This window comes from Protopterus annectens, chromosome 12.part0 (assembly GCF_019279795.1).
Source record: "Protopterus annectens isolate FY-2018-M chromosome 12.part0, PAN1.0, whole genome shotgun sequence".
Lineage (NCBI taxonomy): Eukaryota > Metazoa > Chordata > Ceratodontiformes > Protopteridae > Protopterus > Protopterus annectens.
Genome location: NC_056746.1, coordinates 1,160,045,288 through 1,160,061,806, shown reverse-complemented (window position 1 = coordinate 1,160,061,806; position 16,519 = coordinate 1,160,045,288). Strand labels below are relative to the sequence as shown.

Sequence of the window (16,519 nt, the reverse complement as noted above, 5' to 3'; positions counted from 1 at the left end):
CTCCTTCTCCAATCTGACCCCCCGGTTTCGGAGCCTTTGGATCTGAGGACACTCTGTGTTGATAGGCCGGCGCCAACGGTACGTTGTAACTCAACGCTGGCCATGACCTTGAGCACGTTGGATCTGACAGGCTCTGAGCCGTAGCCTCAGCGTCAGATCCAAGGGGTTGGTGTCTTCTCCAAGTGAGTCGGTGCGGAGCCTTCCCCTTGGTATCTCGGTGCCTGGAGGTTCGGCTCTGACTCTCCAGTCGGGTCAGAAGGTGACAGCTCCTCCTATTGTCTTTTTTCAGGATGTTCGTTCCCCTTCGGTTTTTGACATGATGGAGAGGGTTCTCTCGATTTCTTCGAGACCCTTAACTATCTCGTCTTCGGATTCCATCCTGGCTCCCTCTGTTTCTGGCACGGCTCCGTCCATTCTATCATCTCAGGGCCAGCCTGCCACCTCTTTGCCTCAGGGCACTCCCTCTTGGGAACAGCAAGATGTTGGTGAGTCCTCCTCAGAGATCCCCACTGAGGAGATCCCTCCCAAAGGTACATGCAAAAGGAGACACTTAGACTCCCCACCAGAGTCTCTCACCGAAAACACCGATTTGGAGGAAGGGGAAGGTCCCACCTCCCCCGGCCACCCCTCGAGGATGTCTCCTTTGGAGACATCATGGAACTTATTTGCCAGTGAGGGGGGTGGTCTGCCCAAAAACCTAACTCAGACAAGTCAGTGTTTCTCAAGGCAATTGGCGCAGGATCCTCTACATCCTGGTTGTCCCCTCCTGCAGATCCCTTAGTCGATCTCATTACATCTCGGTCTTGGAAAGAACCGGGCATGGTGGAGCCCATTCCCAAATGTCCGGGCAAGGTTTTAAGCCCCCCTTCAGACAGAACTTACTGGCATAAGGGATCCCCGGTTGATGCCATGGTGGTGGCAGCTACCACCAGGAAGGAGCTCTCTCAGGACAGCTCTGAGGTTCACCCTTCTGACCGAGAGTCAAGTACGATGGACCATTTCAGGAAGCAGGTATATGCTTCAGCAACCTTCTCTGTACAGGCGCTGAATTACATGGCACGTGTTATTCGGCTGCAGCGAGACTTGGTGAAGGAGATCACTGAGTCGACCCCTAGATCCTTGTCGGCGGAGGACATGAAGGTGTTTTCCGTTCGTATGGCCACCCTAAATTCAGTTGTGAATACTTCTGTGCATCTCCTCTTCCAGGCAACCGAGGGAGCCGCTAGAGCCGCCTGTACATGCGTTGCCATGAGGCAACAAACCTGGCTCCAGCTCTGTCAATTCTCAGAATCCTTTAAAGCGTCATTTACCAATGCCCCGTATGACAGTTCCTCCCTTTTTGGGAACTTAGTATGAGACACATTAGTTCAGAGTGAGAAGGACGGGAAGACTCTGTCTGCTGTCGGGATCCGCTTTTCAGCCCCTCAACGATCCTTCTCTAGGAATCAGTGAGAGACCAAGAAGATGTGGTTCTGGAAGTCTCAGAGTTTTCCCCGGGACACTTGGGACTCACTTTCCCCCAGAGGCAGAGAGGGATTTGACAGACACCGCCCTAGAGGCAGAGGGGGTCCGAGGAATTACAGGTCTCGAGAGCCTTAGTTGGACAGACCCTCCCAGCAACCCTGGCTGCTCATCTCTGGAGGCACTTGGGGGCCATCTCTCGCTACACCTAACGGAGTGAGAGTCCATCCCAAAAGATCATCGGGTGTTGAAAATTATATCCAGAGGCTATTCGGTCCCCTTTCTAGAGCCACCTCCACCTCCTGGATGTCCCACCCGCACACAGGAATGATGCAGAACTGGAAATTGCAAAGCTGCTAGGAAAACAAGTCATCCAACAGTCCCCCCAGACCACTCTGGATCAGGTATTTATTCCAGGTTCTTTTTGGTGCCAAAGAAAACAGGGGACCTAAAACTCATTTTGGATCTCTTCACCTTGAAGCTGTCAGTCGCCAAGATGAAGTTCCAGATGGTCACCCTTCAATCTATCCTGCCCTTCCTGAAGGAGAACGATTAGATGTGCTCGATTGACCTCCAGGATGCGTACTATCACATCAAAATGGACAGGCTAGGAGCCAGTCAATACCAGTTCAGAGCACTCCCCTTTGGTCTCACCACAGCCCCCAGGGTGTTTACCAAAGTGATGTCAGTAGTAGTGGCTCACCTGAGATAACAGGGCATACAGGTATTCCCCTGCCTGGAAGATTGGCTCCTCGCTGCCCCTTCCAGGCATCAACTTTGTCAAGCGAGGGATTCCATTCTTCTCCTGGCCCAGAGGTTAGGCATTACCATCAATCTCAACAAGTCATTTCTGGCCTCAATCCAAATGTTAGACTTCATTGGGGCGTGTTTAGACACAATTCAAACCAAAGTTTTTCTTACTCCAGACAGGATACACACTTTGAAGCTAATGTTCTGTGCATTCTTCAAACTCAGTTCCTGACAGCGGAGATAGTATTAAGGGCACTGGAGTCCATGGCGGCCACGGTCATTCTCTTAACCTTGGCACACTTTCACTTGCAGACTTCTTCAGTGGACCCTTGCAGTACAGTGGTTCTGGTTAGATCTTCCATTGACTCATTCTGTCCGAATCTCTCGAGTGTGCAGAGACTCCCTTCTGTGGCGGATTCTTTCCTCGGACCTTGTTCAGGGTCGTCCTTTTCTTCCACCTTTCCCCATGGCCACGGTGACTATGGATACCTCTCAGGTATGGTAGGGGGAACACTGCTTGGGAAGGACAGTTCAAGGTACGTGGTCCCCCTATGAGACCAGATTGCATATCAGCATCCTGCAGATGAGGGCAGTGCTTCTAGCATTGCAGGCTTTCCATGCTCATCTTCCCTTAGGAACGATTGCTATCCAGTTAGTGGTCTGGTACATCAACAAGCAGGGGGGAACAAGATCTTATCCCCTGTGTCGCGAGGCCATGAGAATATGGTTGTGGGTGATCTCCACTGGCCATTTTCTGCTGGCAGCGCACATCCTGGGGAGGTCCCAACATTCTGGTGGACAGGCTCATCAGATCTGTTCTGATGCCTTATGAGTGGTCTCTGAATCCTTCAGTAGCAGAACGGATCTTTCACAAGTGGGGTCAGCCTTGCTGCAATCTCTTTGCTTCTCCTTCCAAAGCGAAATGCAGTGAGTTCTTTGTTCTGAAACCCCCAGAGACACTCTGATTCATGCTTCGCCCCGCGGTCTTCTATATGCTTATCCTCCTCTTCCCGTAATACCAGCATTCCTTCAGAAAGTTCGCAGGCTGAGGAGCCTAGTAATCCTTATTGCCCCATTGTGGCCTCTCCAAATATGGTTTCCCTCTCTCTGGTTTCATCTGGTCGCTCCACCATGGACGTTGAATCCGGTTCCAGCTCTCATCCCTCAGGGGTTCCCCATCCAGACGTGGACAGTCTAAACCTCACTGCTTGACTGCTGCTTTTCCCATGATGGTCCAGACTCCCAGCTTATCCTATTCTGTCAAAAGAATCCTGGTGGCGGCCCATAAGTCTTCCACTAAAAAGGTATACTCCAGTAAATGGAGACATTTTTCGATCTGGGCTTCACAGCGTGCACTAGATCCTTTCACTGCCCCTGTTCCTACGGTGCTGGAATTTTTGACTGGAATTTTTCAACAAGGTGCTAGTTTTTCCACAGTCATAGTTCAACTTGCTGCAATTTCTAATTATCATGTGGGGATACTATGGCTTCCTTAGCATCTTCAAAGCATTGCAAGACCTTCCTCAAAGGTACCTTTCTTCTTCGACCCCCTGGTGAAGGGCCCTATGCCACATTGGGATCTCACATTAGTACTTCAGGTCTTAGTTTTGCCCCCGTTTGAACCTGCAGCTTCAGTGGATCTGCAATTTCTGTCCTGGAAGTCTGCGTTTTTGGTTGCCATTACTTTTGCCAGGAGAGTTTTGGGACTTCAAGCTTTGTCAGTCAAAGCCCCTTATATGATTTTTCAGAGGGACAGGGTGTCCTTGCGCACTAACCCATCCTTTCTTCCTAAGGTAGCTTCAGAGGCCAACGTTGATCAATCTCCTCGTCTTCTTTTTCAAGTTTTCAAAATAAGGGAGAATAGAAATTGCATTTATTGGATATGCACAGACAGTTACATTTCTACCTGCACAGGACAAAAACCTTTCGTAAATCTAACCGTTTCATCTCTTACTTCAAACTCTTTTTAAGGAAACCAATCTCTAAAGTTACTATCGCCTGTTGGATTTCTCAATGTATCATTAGGGCGTATTCTGTCAGTGGGGTTTCCCTACCAAGTCATGTGAAAGCACATTCCACCAGATCTATGGCCACTTCAGCTTTTTGGTCCAGAGTTTCATTAGACAATATTTGTTCTGCGGCTACTTGGTCCTCATCTCATACCTTCATCTCACATTATAAATTGGGCATTGTATCCAGGAACAGGGCATCCTTTGGCTCCGCTATGCTCTGGAATATCCTTCCATGAGGGCCTCCCAGGTGTTTAGTAGCTGGAGACTGTGTCCCACAGGTTGAAGACCAAATTAAGACAACTACTTCAAATAAAGAAGTTATGTACTCACCATAACGTTCCATCTGAGTAGTTGTTCTTCTTGTCTTCAACCATCCCTCTCTCCTTCCCCCGGCCTTGTGTGAACTGTTGGTTGCTCCTACGACTACAGGAGGTGGTCACCGTAAGGGTGTCTCTCATCCTTATCCTTGTTGATGGTTTCTGGTAGGGACAAGGTTCTGTTGGGTCGGGTGAGAGTACTAGATTGGGCAGCAAACTTGATCTGAAGGGAGGAAGGAGACAGGAGCATTATGGGAAAGGGGAAGAGCTTTGAGCTTGGCTCAGATGCTGGATATGCAGCCGAGTCAGATCTGAGATGGATCCAGTAACCCACAGGAGAAGAAGACTACTCAGATGGAACGTTATCGTGAGTACATTTTCCAGTGTTCCAAGGCCTTGTACAAACAGATGGAGATCATTGTGCACATCAGACTGATGTACCACAGATCTTTTCTTTGAGGTACCAGAAATCTCTTCATACAGTCTCTAGTGATGAGCACTAGCTGTGCAGCCAGCTGTTGAATCCACTTTTATTGCCATTGTAATGATGTTCTTCATGTTTCACTGTTGCAGTCATAACTGTAGTGTGCTCCTGCCGGCAGGCAGCCCGAGGTCGGCCAGAATCCCAAAGTCTGGGTCCGGCGTCGGCTGTTTAAGCTAGTATCCTGACGTCAGTACGCCTTGGTACATAGCCCTCAGCCGACGCCATCTTCCCCAGTCTTTCTTGCCGTGCGGTGGAAAGCAGCTCGCAAACAGTTGGTTGGCGATTTTCGAACAGCGTATTTGGTTGTTGTCGGTCCGAAGTTCTTACTTCTCTTCTCAAAGCTAAGCACCCCGTTGGGGAATCTTTTTCTTGCTCCTCCGCTGTCAGAACAAGTTAATAATTGTATAGCGTGTGGGAAACAAATACCTCATAAAGATTTCCACTCTTACTGTCTACCTTGCTTAGGCCCTGACCACAACGTTTCTTGTTGTCGGTTCTGTGCCAGGTTCAACTCTCGTACTATCAAGCGCAGGTACGATTGGGCTTTAAATTATTTTGGCAGCCGCTTCAATTATAGAATGTCGTCGGACACTACCGGAGTTCAAAAGAAGCGCAAAGATAAAGACAGGCCTCCGAGGTCCAAACAGGACTCGTTGCAGCTGGAGCCAGCGTCCGGTTCGGCTGTCGTCAGTGAGGCGCTTTTGCAGCCCCTGTCGTCCGCCACTTCTGAACCGATGGCCGATACGGACTCCCATGGGGAGCCATCAAGGCCCACTATTTCAACTGCTGCAGGACCTTCGGACGTCGCTCCTTCAGATGGGTCCGGAACCGCTGTGCAGGTACCGGCTTCTGAGGGGGTTTTCAGGCCTACTCACATCACTATTTCAAAGGCAAAGACAAAGACTCCTGCTAAGTCTAAAGTTCCAGCTCAAGCTGCTTCTGAATCCACTCCCAAGACACAAAAACAGTTATTGAGGATGGCTGAAGATTTGCTTACAATGATTAGGGGTTCTCACCCCCCTCCTGAGAAAAGGCCTCGACAGTATGTTACTCTGGATTTCTCTGACCAGGCTTCTGTATCTTCTGTTTCTTCCTCTGATCAGGACTATTCCTTTCCCCCTTATGAGGATTCGGATGCTGAGGATTCTTTGCCCTCGGCCTCTCCGCCTGAGGATTTTTCTTTTGGGGAAACCTTGCATGAGATGAGGGAACATTTTCATTGGGAAGGACAGGAATATTCTGCTTCCAAGAAGAGGCTTAGAGAATTTCTTCTTCTTCCTCAGCATAGGCCTTTAGCTATCCCTCCTGTCTTGGACATTGTAGATGATGCTTTTACTGAGGCTAATTTGAATCCTGATTCCATGCCTCCTGCTCCTTCTAAGCCTGATAGATTTTATAGGGTTCCTGACTCTCATTTATTTTTATTTAAAAACCCTTCTGCGGATCCTGAAACTATTTCTCAGGGCTCTAAGGCTGCTAAGGTTGCTACTTCTAAAAATCCTATTCCCTCTGAGAAGGATTCTCGTGCTTTAGACAGGTGGGGAAAAAGGTATATACTTCTGCTACCCTGTCTGTAAGGGCTTTAAATTGCCAGTTTCATATGTTTAAATATCAGCAATTTCTTTTGTCTGTTTTAAAGCAAAAGCTTGCTTCCCTTCCTGCTTGTGCAGAGGATAAGGAACTTCAGGATGTTTTGCATGCTACTGAACAGGTTAACAAGCATAGCTTACATTGTGGTTTTGATGCTTTGGATGCTTCTTGCAGGGCTGCTGCCTCTGGTACTGTGATTAGGAGACATGCCTGGCTTCGTGAACAAAGTTTACCTGAACAGGTTAAGGCTAAGTTACTAGATGCCCCTGTTCAACAAGATGTTCTTTTTGGTTCTAAGGCTGAGGAAGTTATTAAAAAGATGGAAGAAAAGGCAAAGTCCATGCAGACTGTAAAGGATTTCTTGCAAGTTCAGCCTCCTAGATTTTCCAGGAATTGGCCCTCTAAAAATTGGTCCTTTCCCACTTCTGACAGGCCTCAAAGGGGAAGATATAGACGCTCCAGAGGTTGTGGTCAAGGCCAGACCTCTTACAGATCTAGACAATGGACTGCTTCTTCACCTAGAAGGGGAGAAGACAGATCCCAATCTCAAAGAAAGCAAACTCAATGACTCTCTCGGTTGGGCTTCAGGACCCCTTCACCTGGACACCCCTCTCGGAGGAAAACTGTCTCTTTTTTACAGAAATTGGACTCATATTACCCAGGACAGATGGGTATTGGACGTGATTTTAAAAGGTTACAAGTTCCACTTTCACACTTTGCCAAGGACTCACGGTTGGCCAGATCTGCCAAAACTTCAATGGTCAGAGGCCTTAACTCAAGTGGATGCTCTTCTGGCCATGAGAGCCATAGAGCCTGTTCCACTCTCAGAAATGGGAAAAGGGTTTTATTCAAGGCTGTTTCTGGTTCCCAGAAAACAAAACTCATGGAGACCTATTCTGGACCTTTCTGTGTTAAACACCTTTTTGGAAATTCCAAAGTTCAAGATGCTTACTCTGCAACAGCTAATTCCAATGCTCTCTCAGGATGCCTGGATGGTGACATTGGACTTAAAGGAAGCCTATTTGCATATCCCTATCAGACAAGAACGCAGGAAATTCCTCAGGTTCAAGGCAGGTTTGAGGCACTTTCAATTCTCTGTTCTGCCCTTTGGTTTATCTACTGCCCAGAGTCTTCACCAAGTGCCTGGCACCAGTAGTGGCTTACTGCAGACTTCAGGGGATCCAGATTTACCCCTATTTGGATGACTGCCTTATTCAGGCAGACAGCAAAGATCTTCTGCTTCAACATCTGGACTTTGTTCAACGTCTTCTCCTACTACTGGGATTCTCAGTGAACATAAAAGTCACATTTGATCCCTTCTCAACAAATGGTATTCTTGGGAGCCCTCTTAAATACAACCTTACAAAGGGCCTACCTCACTCCAGAAAAACAAACTCAGCTGGCTTCTACTTTCAACACCTTGGCAACTCTATCTCAGCTCACTGCAAGGAAATTCCTGCAGGCTCTGGGCTACATGGCTTCCTGCATTCTGTTGATTCCAAACGCAAGGCTTCACATGAGAAAGCTTCAATGGTATCTGAAAAGTGTATGGTCACAGCATTACCACGATCTGGATATTCTGATTCCTCTGATCCTCTGCCTCCAGAAGGAGTTCCTCTGGTGGTCCAGGGCATGCACTTTAAACGAAGGAAAACCTTTTAGTCTCCCTCAACCTACTCAAATCCTAACCACGGACGCCTCGGATTATGCTTGGGGAGCACACTTTCTAGACAATTGCCAGCAGGGAACCTGGACAAAGGACCATCTTCACTGGCACATCAATCTGAAGGAAATGTTGGCAGTTCAAAATGCCCTTTTAGCCTTCAAAAACCTTTTACAACCAGGGCCTCTGCTAATTCGCACAGACAACACCACGGTCATGTGGTACATCAACAAGCAGGGGGGTTCTCATTCATACCCTCTTTGCAGACTAGCTATGGGTTTATGGGACACAGCTCTAAAGTTGAATCTGCATCTCCAGGCTCAATTCATTCCAGGGAAACAGAATCTCTTAGCAGACAGCCTGAGCAGAAACATTTCAGATCCTCACGAATGGATGCTAGACACCAACTTGTTCAACAGGATTACTGCAGTTTGAGGATGTCCCCAGATAGATCTGTTTGCATCCCATCTCAATCATCAGCTGCCTCGCTTTTGCACCAGGTCCTTCCACAAAACAGCATGGAGAGTGGATGCCCTGTCCTTCAGCTGGAGAAGCCTTTCAGCATATGCCTTCCCTCCTCTTCCTCTACTGCCTCGGGTACTACTGAAGATAAAACAGGACAAGCCCAAGTTCCTCATCTTGATTGCTCCAAATTGGCCTCGACAGTTTTGGTATCCAACCTTAAAGTTCCTGTTCTCGGGGCCTCCTTGTATTCTCCCACTGTACCCTTCGCTTCTGTCCCAGCATCAGGGTCAGTTACTACATTCCAATCTCAAGACCCTTTGCCTGGCAGCTTGGCTCTTCATAGGAATTTGATTTCCTCTAGTCTTCCCAAACAAGTTTTGGATGTTCATTTGGAAGCTAGACGGCCTAGCACTAGGAAATCCTATGCCTCTAAATGGAAGAGGTTTTCTATTTGGATGCAGGACCGAGGCTCTGATCCTCAGGTTCCTGATCTCTCCTCTATTTTGCTTTACCTTTCGGAACTTTTATCTAAAGGACTTTCCTTTTCTTCCATTAAGATTCATGCTTCTGCTATCTCTACATTTCAGTTCTGATCCTCCTGTTTTTCACATCCTTTGGTGAAGCAGTTCTTGAGAGGGCTAAAATTTGCGGCCTCCAAGGACCCCTCCTGTCCCTGCCTGGGATCTTAATTATGTTTTAGAAAAACTTACTTTGCCTCCTTTTGAGCCTGCTGCATCTTCAGATATTAAGTTTCTATCCTGGAAGACTGTTCTTTTGTTAGCATTGACCTCTGCCAGAAGGGTCTCAGAGTTGCAAGCTCTCATGGCTGTGGAACCATACCTTATTTTCCATCAGGACAGAGTATCCTTGAGGACCAATCCTACTTTCATGCCTAAGGTGATTTCGAAAGTGGCTTTAAATCAGACAATTCACCTTCCTACTTTCTTTCCAAATCCTCAAAATAAAGGGGAAAGGATTTTGCATTCATTGGATGTGCACAGACAGTTACGATTTTACTTGGACAAGACTAAAGATTTCAGAAAGTCTAACCAATTGTTTGTTTCCTTTGCCTCCAGTTCTCTTGGAAAACCTATTTCTAAACAAACTATTTCCAAATGGATTGCTTATGGAATCAGATTTTGTTACACTCATCATGGGAAACAGTTTCCAGGGACCATTAGAAGTCATTCTACTAGAGCAGCTGCTACTTCTACAGCTTTCCTCAGAGGAGTCCCTACCAAGGATATCTTGGAAGCTGCCACTTGGAGTTCTGTGCATACTTTTTCCAAGCACTACAATCTCCCTTGTTTTCTAATTCTAGGGCAGGCTTTGCCTCTGCTGTCTTGCAGGGTATTCTTGCCTCCCTTCTTCTATCTAAAGCCTCCTCCCTCTACACTGCTTTGGGATTCCACCCTACAGTTATGACTGCAACAGTGAAACACGAAGAACATAGTACAGTTGTGTACACCTACCATAAATGTAGATGTTCGAGTGTCTTCACTGTTGCAGTCGGGGTTTCCCTCCCTCCTATCCCCTCTTTTTCTCTTATTTGTGGTGTATTTGTGTTTCCTTGTTGGATTCATTTTTGATTTGTTGGGGGCTTCTGACATCTAGGGCAAGAAAGGCTGGAGAAGATGGCGTCGGCTGAGGGCTATGTACCAAGGCGTACTGACGTCAGGATACTAGCTTAAACAGCCGACGCCGGACCCAGACTTTGGGATTCTGGCTGACCTCGGGCTGCCTGCCGGCAGGAGCACCCTACAGTTATGACTGCAACAGTGAAGACACTCGAACATCTACATTTATGGTAGGTGTACACAACTGTACTTTCTATCTTGGATGAAGATGAAAACCCCAGTTAGTGCATATGCCTTTCTCATCTCAGTGGGGAAAATGGAGAGTGCAGCTGTCTCTCTCTTGATGGACCAGCCCAGGTGGTTCATTACTGTATAGACTCTGTTGAGGTCAGATTATCCCTAGTTCCCCACAACCGGTTGTCCTTCGCACATCCTTTACTCCTGGAAGACAGGCCACAGTCAGTTGTTCTCCAGTTTGGTGAATGAACTGTATGCACCTTGCCACTGGCTCATCTATTAAAGTTGCACTGCTTGTTGAAAAATGGTCTTCAGACTGTTGAGTACTTTCCTGCTAGTGTTGTGTTGTACTGCTCACTGAATCTGTTTTTGTACTGGATTGTCTGTGTGTAATGAGGCTTTAGATTAACTTAGAAGCCATTGTTGGGGAACCTTTGTGTGCCTCAGTATATGTCTTGAAAGTTAGTGATTGCTTACAGACATCAAATATGCAGAAAACTCTGGAATATAAGTATGATGTTTTACAGTTTGTTTGAACACTTTAGATTTTGCAGTTGCTTAAGCTTTCAGACCAACAGAGAATCCTTTTCTCAGGTGTTAATAAGTTATTGAGGTTAGATACAGTGCCTTGACACCCACATTTTTCTAGAAAGGGAGAAGAAAGTATATTGTGCTTTCCTACTGGCTAACAGAAGCATTAAACAGTAAGTGGAACAAAATCACTGTGCAGCTTCAGTGCTTTAATCTATGACTAGCATCTCAGAAGCTTGACTGTTTGAAGACTGGCTAGTTGAAAACTTTTTTTTCATGGTTCCTTTTTGTATGGTTGCTCCCAGCACTGTGTTACACCCCACAGTTACATCTGAGGTATAACAAGTTGAAGATATGGACATTTCCTCCCTTATTGTGTACAATGGAAATTCAGTTAGACCTTGTTCAGTCATATAGTTTGAGAACCCCTGTCTTTACTAAATCTTCTTGGCACTCTGGAGCATTGTGTTATTACATCCATCTTGTGCATGTTTCCCACCATTTTGTTTCCTCTTAAGGCAATCCATACTCATTCTGTCACCTGTGGAAAAATTAAGGGTGGGAGTGGATCTGTTCAGTTTTTTTTTTTTTTTGGCCTTCTCACTGACCTTAATATGGGGGGTGCCTATTTCTTTCTTCATGCTATTCCTATTACCCCCTCTACCAAACACATTTACACAGGTGCAGACATCTGAGATACTGAGATTTCAGCTAGCCTCCACTTGGCCCTCTGAATGTGATGCTTTCTGTTACAAAAAAAAAAAACTGAAAGAGAGCAGGACTCACTATGCCCAAACCCTGTCCTTCTCAGCAATACCTAGATTTCTGATGGTCTGAGCACAATCAGGTGCCTTTGAGACAACATCATTCCACACCATAAGTTTCAACCTCTTAACACAAAAAATCTGGACAATGCCAACAATAATGGGGTGAGAAAGGCCCAAAAATAGGGACAACTTTTAAATATTGCTCTTATAAACTTAGAAAGTTGCTAGAATGAAAGATATTTTGTTGCCATGCATTTTCTGAAAGGGATGAAGTCTGAAACTCAGATGCCTGTCATTATTCAAGGAATTCGTTCCTCAGTGATTTGCCACAAAAATCTAGAAAATCACAAATTTGATGAGGAACATACCAAAAATATGAGACAAAAATCTGGACAATTGACTGGTATGTTGTGCACGTTATTTCATACGTTTGATAGGTTACTTCTAATAAAGTGCCCCACAAGTCTGATATTATTTGACTTTTCTAGTGCAAAGGAGCTGTAATTCTTTAGGTGTGATATTTATAAATGAGATCCTTTCTAAGTTGTATTGGTATGGTTATTATTATTTTTTTGTGTATATATATATATATATATATATATATATATATATATATATATATATATATATTAATTAATAAGTAACTTTGTACGTGTGTTTGTAAAACTAATGCTGTTTCTGGTACTTGAAGCCCAGGATAGCCCCAGTCTAGACAGACTCTGCTGGCCTGTATCATCTGCTCTTACAGCACGTCTGCGCCGTCTGATAACTGCCTACCAACGTTTTAACCGCAAGGAGCTCATACGAGCAGAGTTTTCTGTGCCTGGCAACATTGGCTACTGGTATTCTCAGGAGGAAATGTTCAGAAGAGTGGCAGATATGGATCCCTTTATTAAGGAGATGCAGAAAAGGTAATGTTGGTGTGTTTTATTTCAATGTGCATTATTTGCTTGTTTTATTATCCCCCTACCCCAAGCAGTGCCTCAGAATGTCTGACTTCCCCCATCATAACTTTTACTCTCCAGAAACCCATGTTTGCTCCATATAGTCTGTTCTGCATGAATCCCTATGGTAAATGAACCCCCTAACTTCATACTAAAGACCAAGCAGTGTTGGCCTGAAGTCATCAGTGTGACTAAGCTGGTCACAGTCTCTATCCTAGGTGTTGTGACATGCATTCATGCACACTGAATATCAAGTGTACTTCAGTACATATGATGCCTTAGGGATCAGATACATAACTTTTCCCCTTAGTGCTTGGCAACAGCCAGGCTTGTGATCTTGACTGTGTGCTTATGGTGCCTGGTTTCTTGCATCCCTCTTTCCCGAAAGGGGGAGAGCAAGCTGCTGCACACTTCACCCTGTATGTGAGATGACCGTTCTAGCAATCCAGACTTACTTGTTAACTTGAACATGGATTGCTGGCAGAGTGGATTAATGCCATACCCCACTACCATGTTCCTTTTATCAAAGTAGTACAGCAAATACCATGTCATAAGTGTACTTTACATGTATATTATGTATTTTAAGTATGCTTAATATTTTTCTCATGTTCTGTTTGTTTGTTGATTACATGCTTTTTTAAAAACACCTTTATTAGATTATCACATAAGATGTAGACACATGAATTAATAGGGAGAAAAACAAATCATGTTAACATTTTTCATTTTCATGCATTTTACATTGTATGATTTCTTTCTTTAACAATTAGCTTCCACTCCAACATTACATAAATTCCAGAATTCCTGCCTTCCATTAAACCATATAATTTGCTCCTTCCCTTGTCTAAAGATCCTAATTCCTGTTTTTTGTTTGTTGTTTTTTTAGTCCCCTTTACAATATTCAGTATTTCACAGCTGGTTTAGATTTTGATTTCCATTTTGTAATACTTGTTTTCGTGGCAGACAGCAGCAGTGTACTTAGTAAGTGCTTACTGTGTCAAGGCAAATCAGGTAATTTTTCCCCAGTATGAGAGAATCATTTCCTTAGCTACAGCAATTTGCTCCCTTCTGACAGAGTACACTGTAATGAATTTTTAATATTTGCCAACTTGTTACATTCCCAAAAACATGCTCATATCTCCAGCATTTGCTAGCTACATGAAGAAAAAGTCTGCTTGGGGTATGCAAGTATCTATGCAAATATTTCTAAGCAATTAGTTCCTTACAGTTCCTCTGTAAATTACATTTTCAGCCTCCTTCCCAATTTTTTTCTAACCTCCTCTGTGATTATTATAATTATTATGGAATATGTTATTATGGGTATTGCTGAACCAATTCATGTATGGGTACATAGTTTGCCACCATAGCCTTTGTTTTGTTTTCATTAATTTTGTATACTGAAATTACTTGGAACTGTCTAAAAATGTTTCAGAACACCAACATGAGCTTTTCTGGATTTATTAAGTACAAAATAATGTCACCTGCAAATAAAGCTAACAATTCTTGATTGCCGTACTGTTTATATCCTGGAATTTGTAGGTCCTTATTTTCCTTGCCAGTGTCTGTAAATGTAAAACAAGTAAAGGGGAAGAGGACACCCCTGCTGGTTTCCTCTGTTCAAACAAAGCTGGTTGAAAGGAATTCTCCCACCTTAGTTGTTGTCTCCAGTCCTTCATATTCTCCTCATTAACCATATTATTGTGTCAGAAACACAACAGCTGGCATTGCCCTTCAAATAAAATTCCAGCTGAGTCTACTGTTTGCTTTCTTTGCATGATGGGCCGCCAACAACAGAAGCAATGCCTTTACATGCTGCTTCGTAATAGATCGTCATTGTTCTATTATTGTTATTAAATGTTTGTTTTGCATCTACAAAAACTATACTGGTCTGTATGAGTCAATTTTTGCAACATTTCAACTAACTTGTTATGTTCAAAAAGAAGCGTATCAAGTTCAAAAAAACATTCTAACCAACTGAACAAGTGAACCCTTAACAATTGCCTTCTTTTGATACCCAGGATGGCAACTAGTGTAAAGAACAAACGAATCAGAGTGGGTCAGGTTCTTAAAGATGGTGGAAAGCCTTTTATTGTCTAAATCTTTTTTTTATTTCAGCATCCAGATAACTAATGAACTCATCACCCACCCCATGGGTAAATGCAAAAAAAATACTGCAGTCAAATTGAGGCATCACTGCGATCTTACCAAACCCGATGCTTATCTCTTCTCCAGTTTGCTTTATTGAGAAAAGAATTTCAATTCTCTCTGTCCTGACACTGTATATCTTTTTGTACCATTGTGTGTGTGACCCAAATATCATGTTCCACTATGAGTGAGGTTTTAAAGTTAAAGTTGTTGTTTCTACTTCCAATGTCAAAATGCAGCAGTAATCCAAAGTTAATTGGAGCAGTACGGCGGTTTACATCAATGTACTTATTAATTTGCTTTCACATAGGAGAAAGCACCTCACTCTGGTCCTGAGTAATGGGCAAAGAGGGCATTTCCCAGCTAAAATCATCATGCGAGAGAGATTACAAACTGTTCCCTCTTAATATGCTGTTTACTCCCCCACCCCATGACTTGTGTTCCAAGCTGCAGTAGCTGTGGAATTTATGATGCCATCTTCCCTTTCCTTTTTCTTACTAGTCATTTGTCTCAATTACCTGCCCTAATCCCTTGTTTTCTGCTTCGCTTGTTTCATGCCAGGTTGCTAATTCAAACTATGTTTCTCCTTTCTTTGTCTCTCGTTCTACTTCAGATCATTCTATGCTTTTGGCATTTGGACTGATGAGTCAACCTGCCAGCTTATTGATGCTGCCAACCACTGCATTTATTAGTGCCATAGCAGATGCACTGTAACTTACTGCATTTCACTGTTGCTCAGGGTATTCTGACGGCATTACCCTTTAAGAAAATTGCAGGATTCTCCTCTCAGTCAGCATGCCAGTCTGAAATAGCTGTCTGTTCTTGGGGAGCTTCCCACATTGGCTCAGTTCTGAGTTTACTTTCATTCATTTAAGCTGCTCTTCAGGCAGATCCCATTTTTCTTTGTTTGCTGTCTAAATCCCTTGCATTCTTATCAAAAATGGGTGCAGTTCACATTCCGGCACAGAGGAGGGGGTTTCCTTAGTGTCATCCTTAAGCTGATATTTTGTCCTTGACACCAAATTTATTACATGCCAAAGTGGGTAACACTCATCCATTATAGGCACTTTTAACTTCACATAAATCCAGTTAATTAATTTAATGTTGTATATTTCTATATTGGTAAGTGGGTGTTTGTCTATATAATGAAGATGTGTGTATTGCATTCATATTTATAATGAATACCTGGAGCACTGATATATATGTTGTTGTGTCTTTCGACTTTTCCCGGTTAGAGGTCGCCACAGCGGAACTCTGGTCCGCTAATGATTGGCAGTAGATTTTTACATGCCGAGTTGCCAGCCCTGACGCACAACCTTCAACAAAGGTACGCCCACTCACGCATGTCTCCACACAGAAGACGCTCTAGCTGAGAATCGAACAGGAGAACGTCTTACTGTGAGGCGACAACGCTACCGCAGCACCACCGCAGTTAGCACTGATATATATATATATATATATATATATATATATATATATATATATATGTATGTATATATACCTGGAGCATTCATAGGTTCATACTAGGCTATCTGCCCTAGGGCATTTATAAGCCTAGCCAGAGTGCGTTTGGCTTTCG

The 16,519-nt window shown here is 44.3% G+C and overlaps 1 protein-coding gene across 3 annotated transcripts in view; it reads left to right on the top strand.

Annotated features, from left to right (window-relative positions):
* Window positions 1-16,519, top strand: part of CHD6 (chromodomain helicase DNA binding protein 6) — a 2,211,516-nt gene that overhangs the window by 1,575,361 nt on the left and 619,636 nt on the right. For all 3 annotated transcript variants that reach the window (XM_044090190.1, XM_044090189.1, XM_044090188.1), the window contains one exon: window positions 12,546-12,765. In XM_044090190.1, coding sequence (XP_043946125.1) covers window positions 12,546-12,765 — 220 coding nt within the window. The remainder of the gene's footprint in view (window positions 1-12,545; window positions 12,766-16,519) is intronic.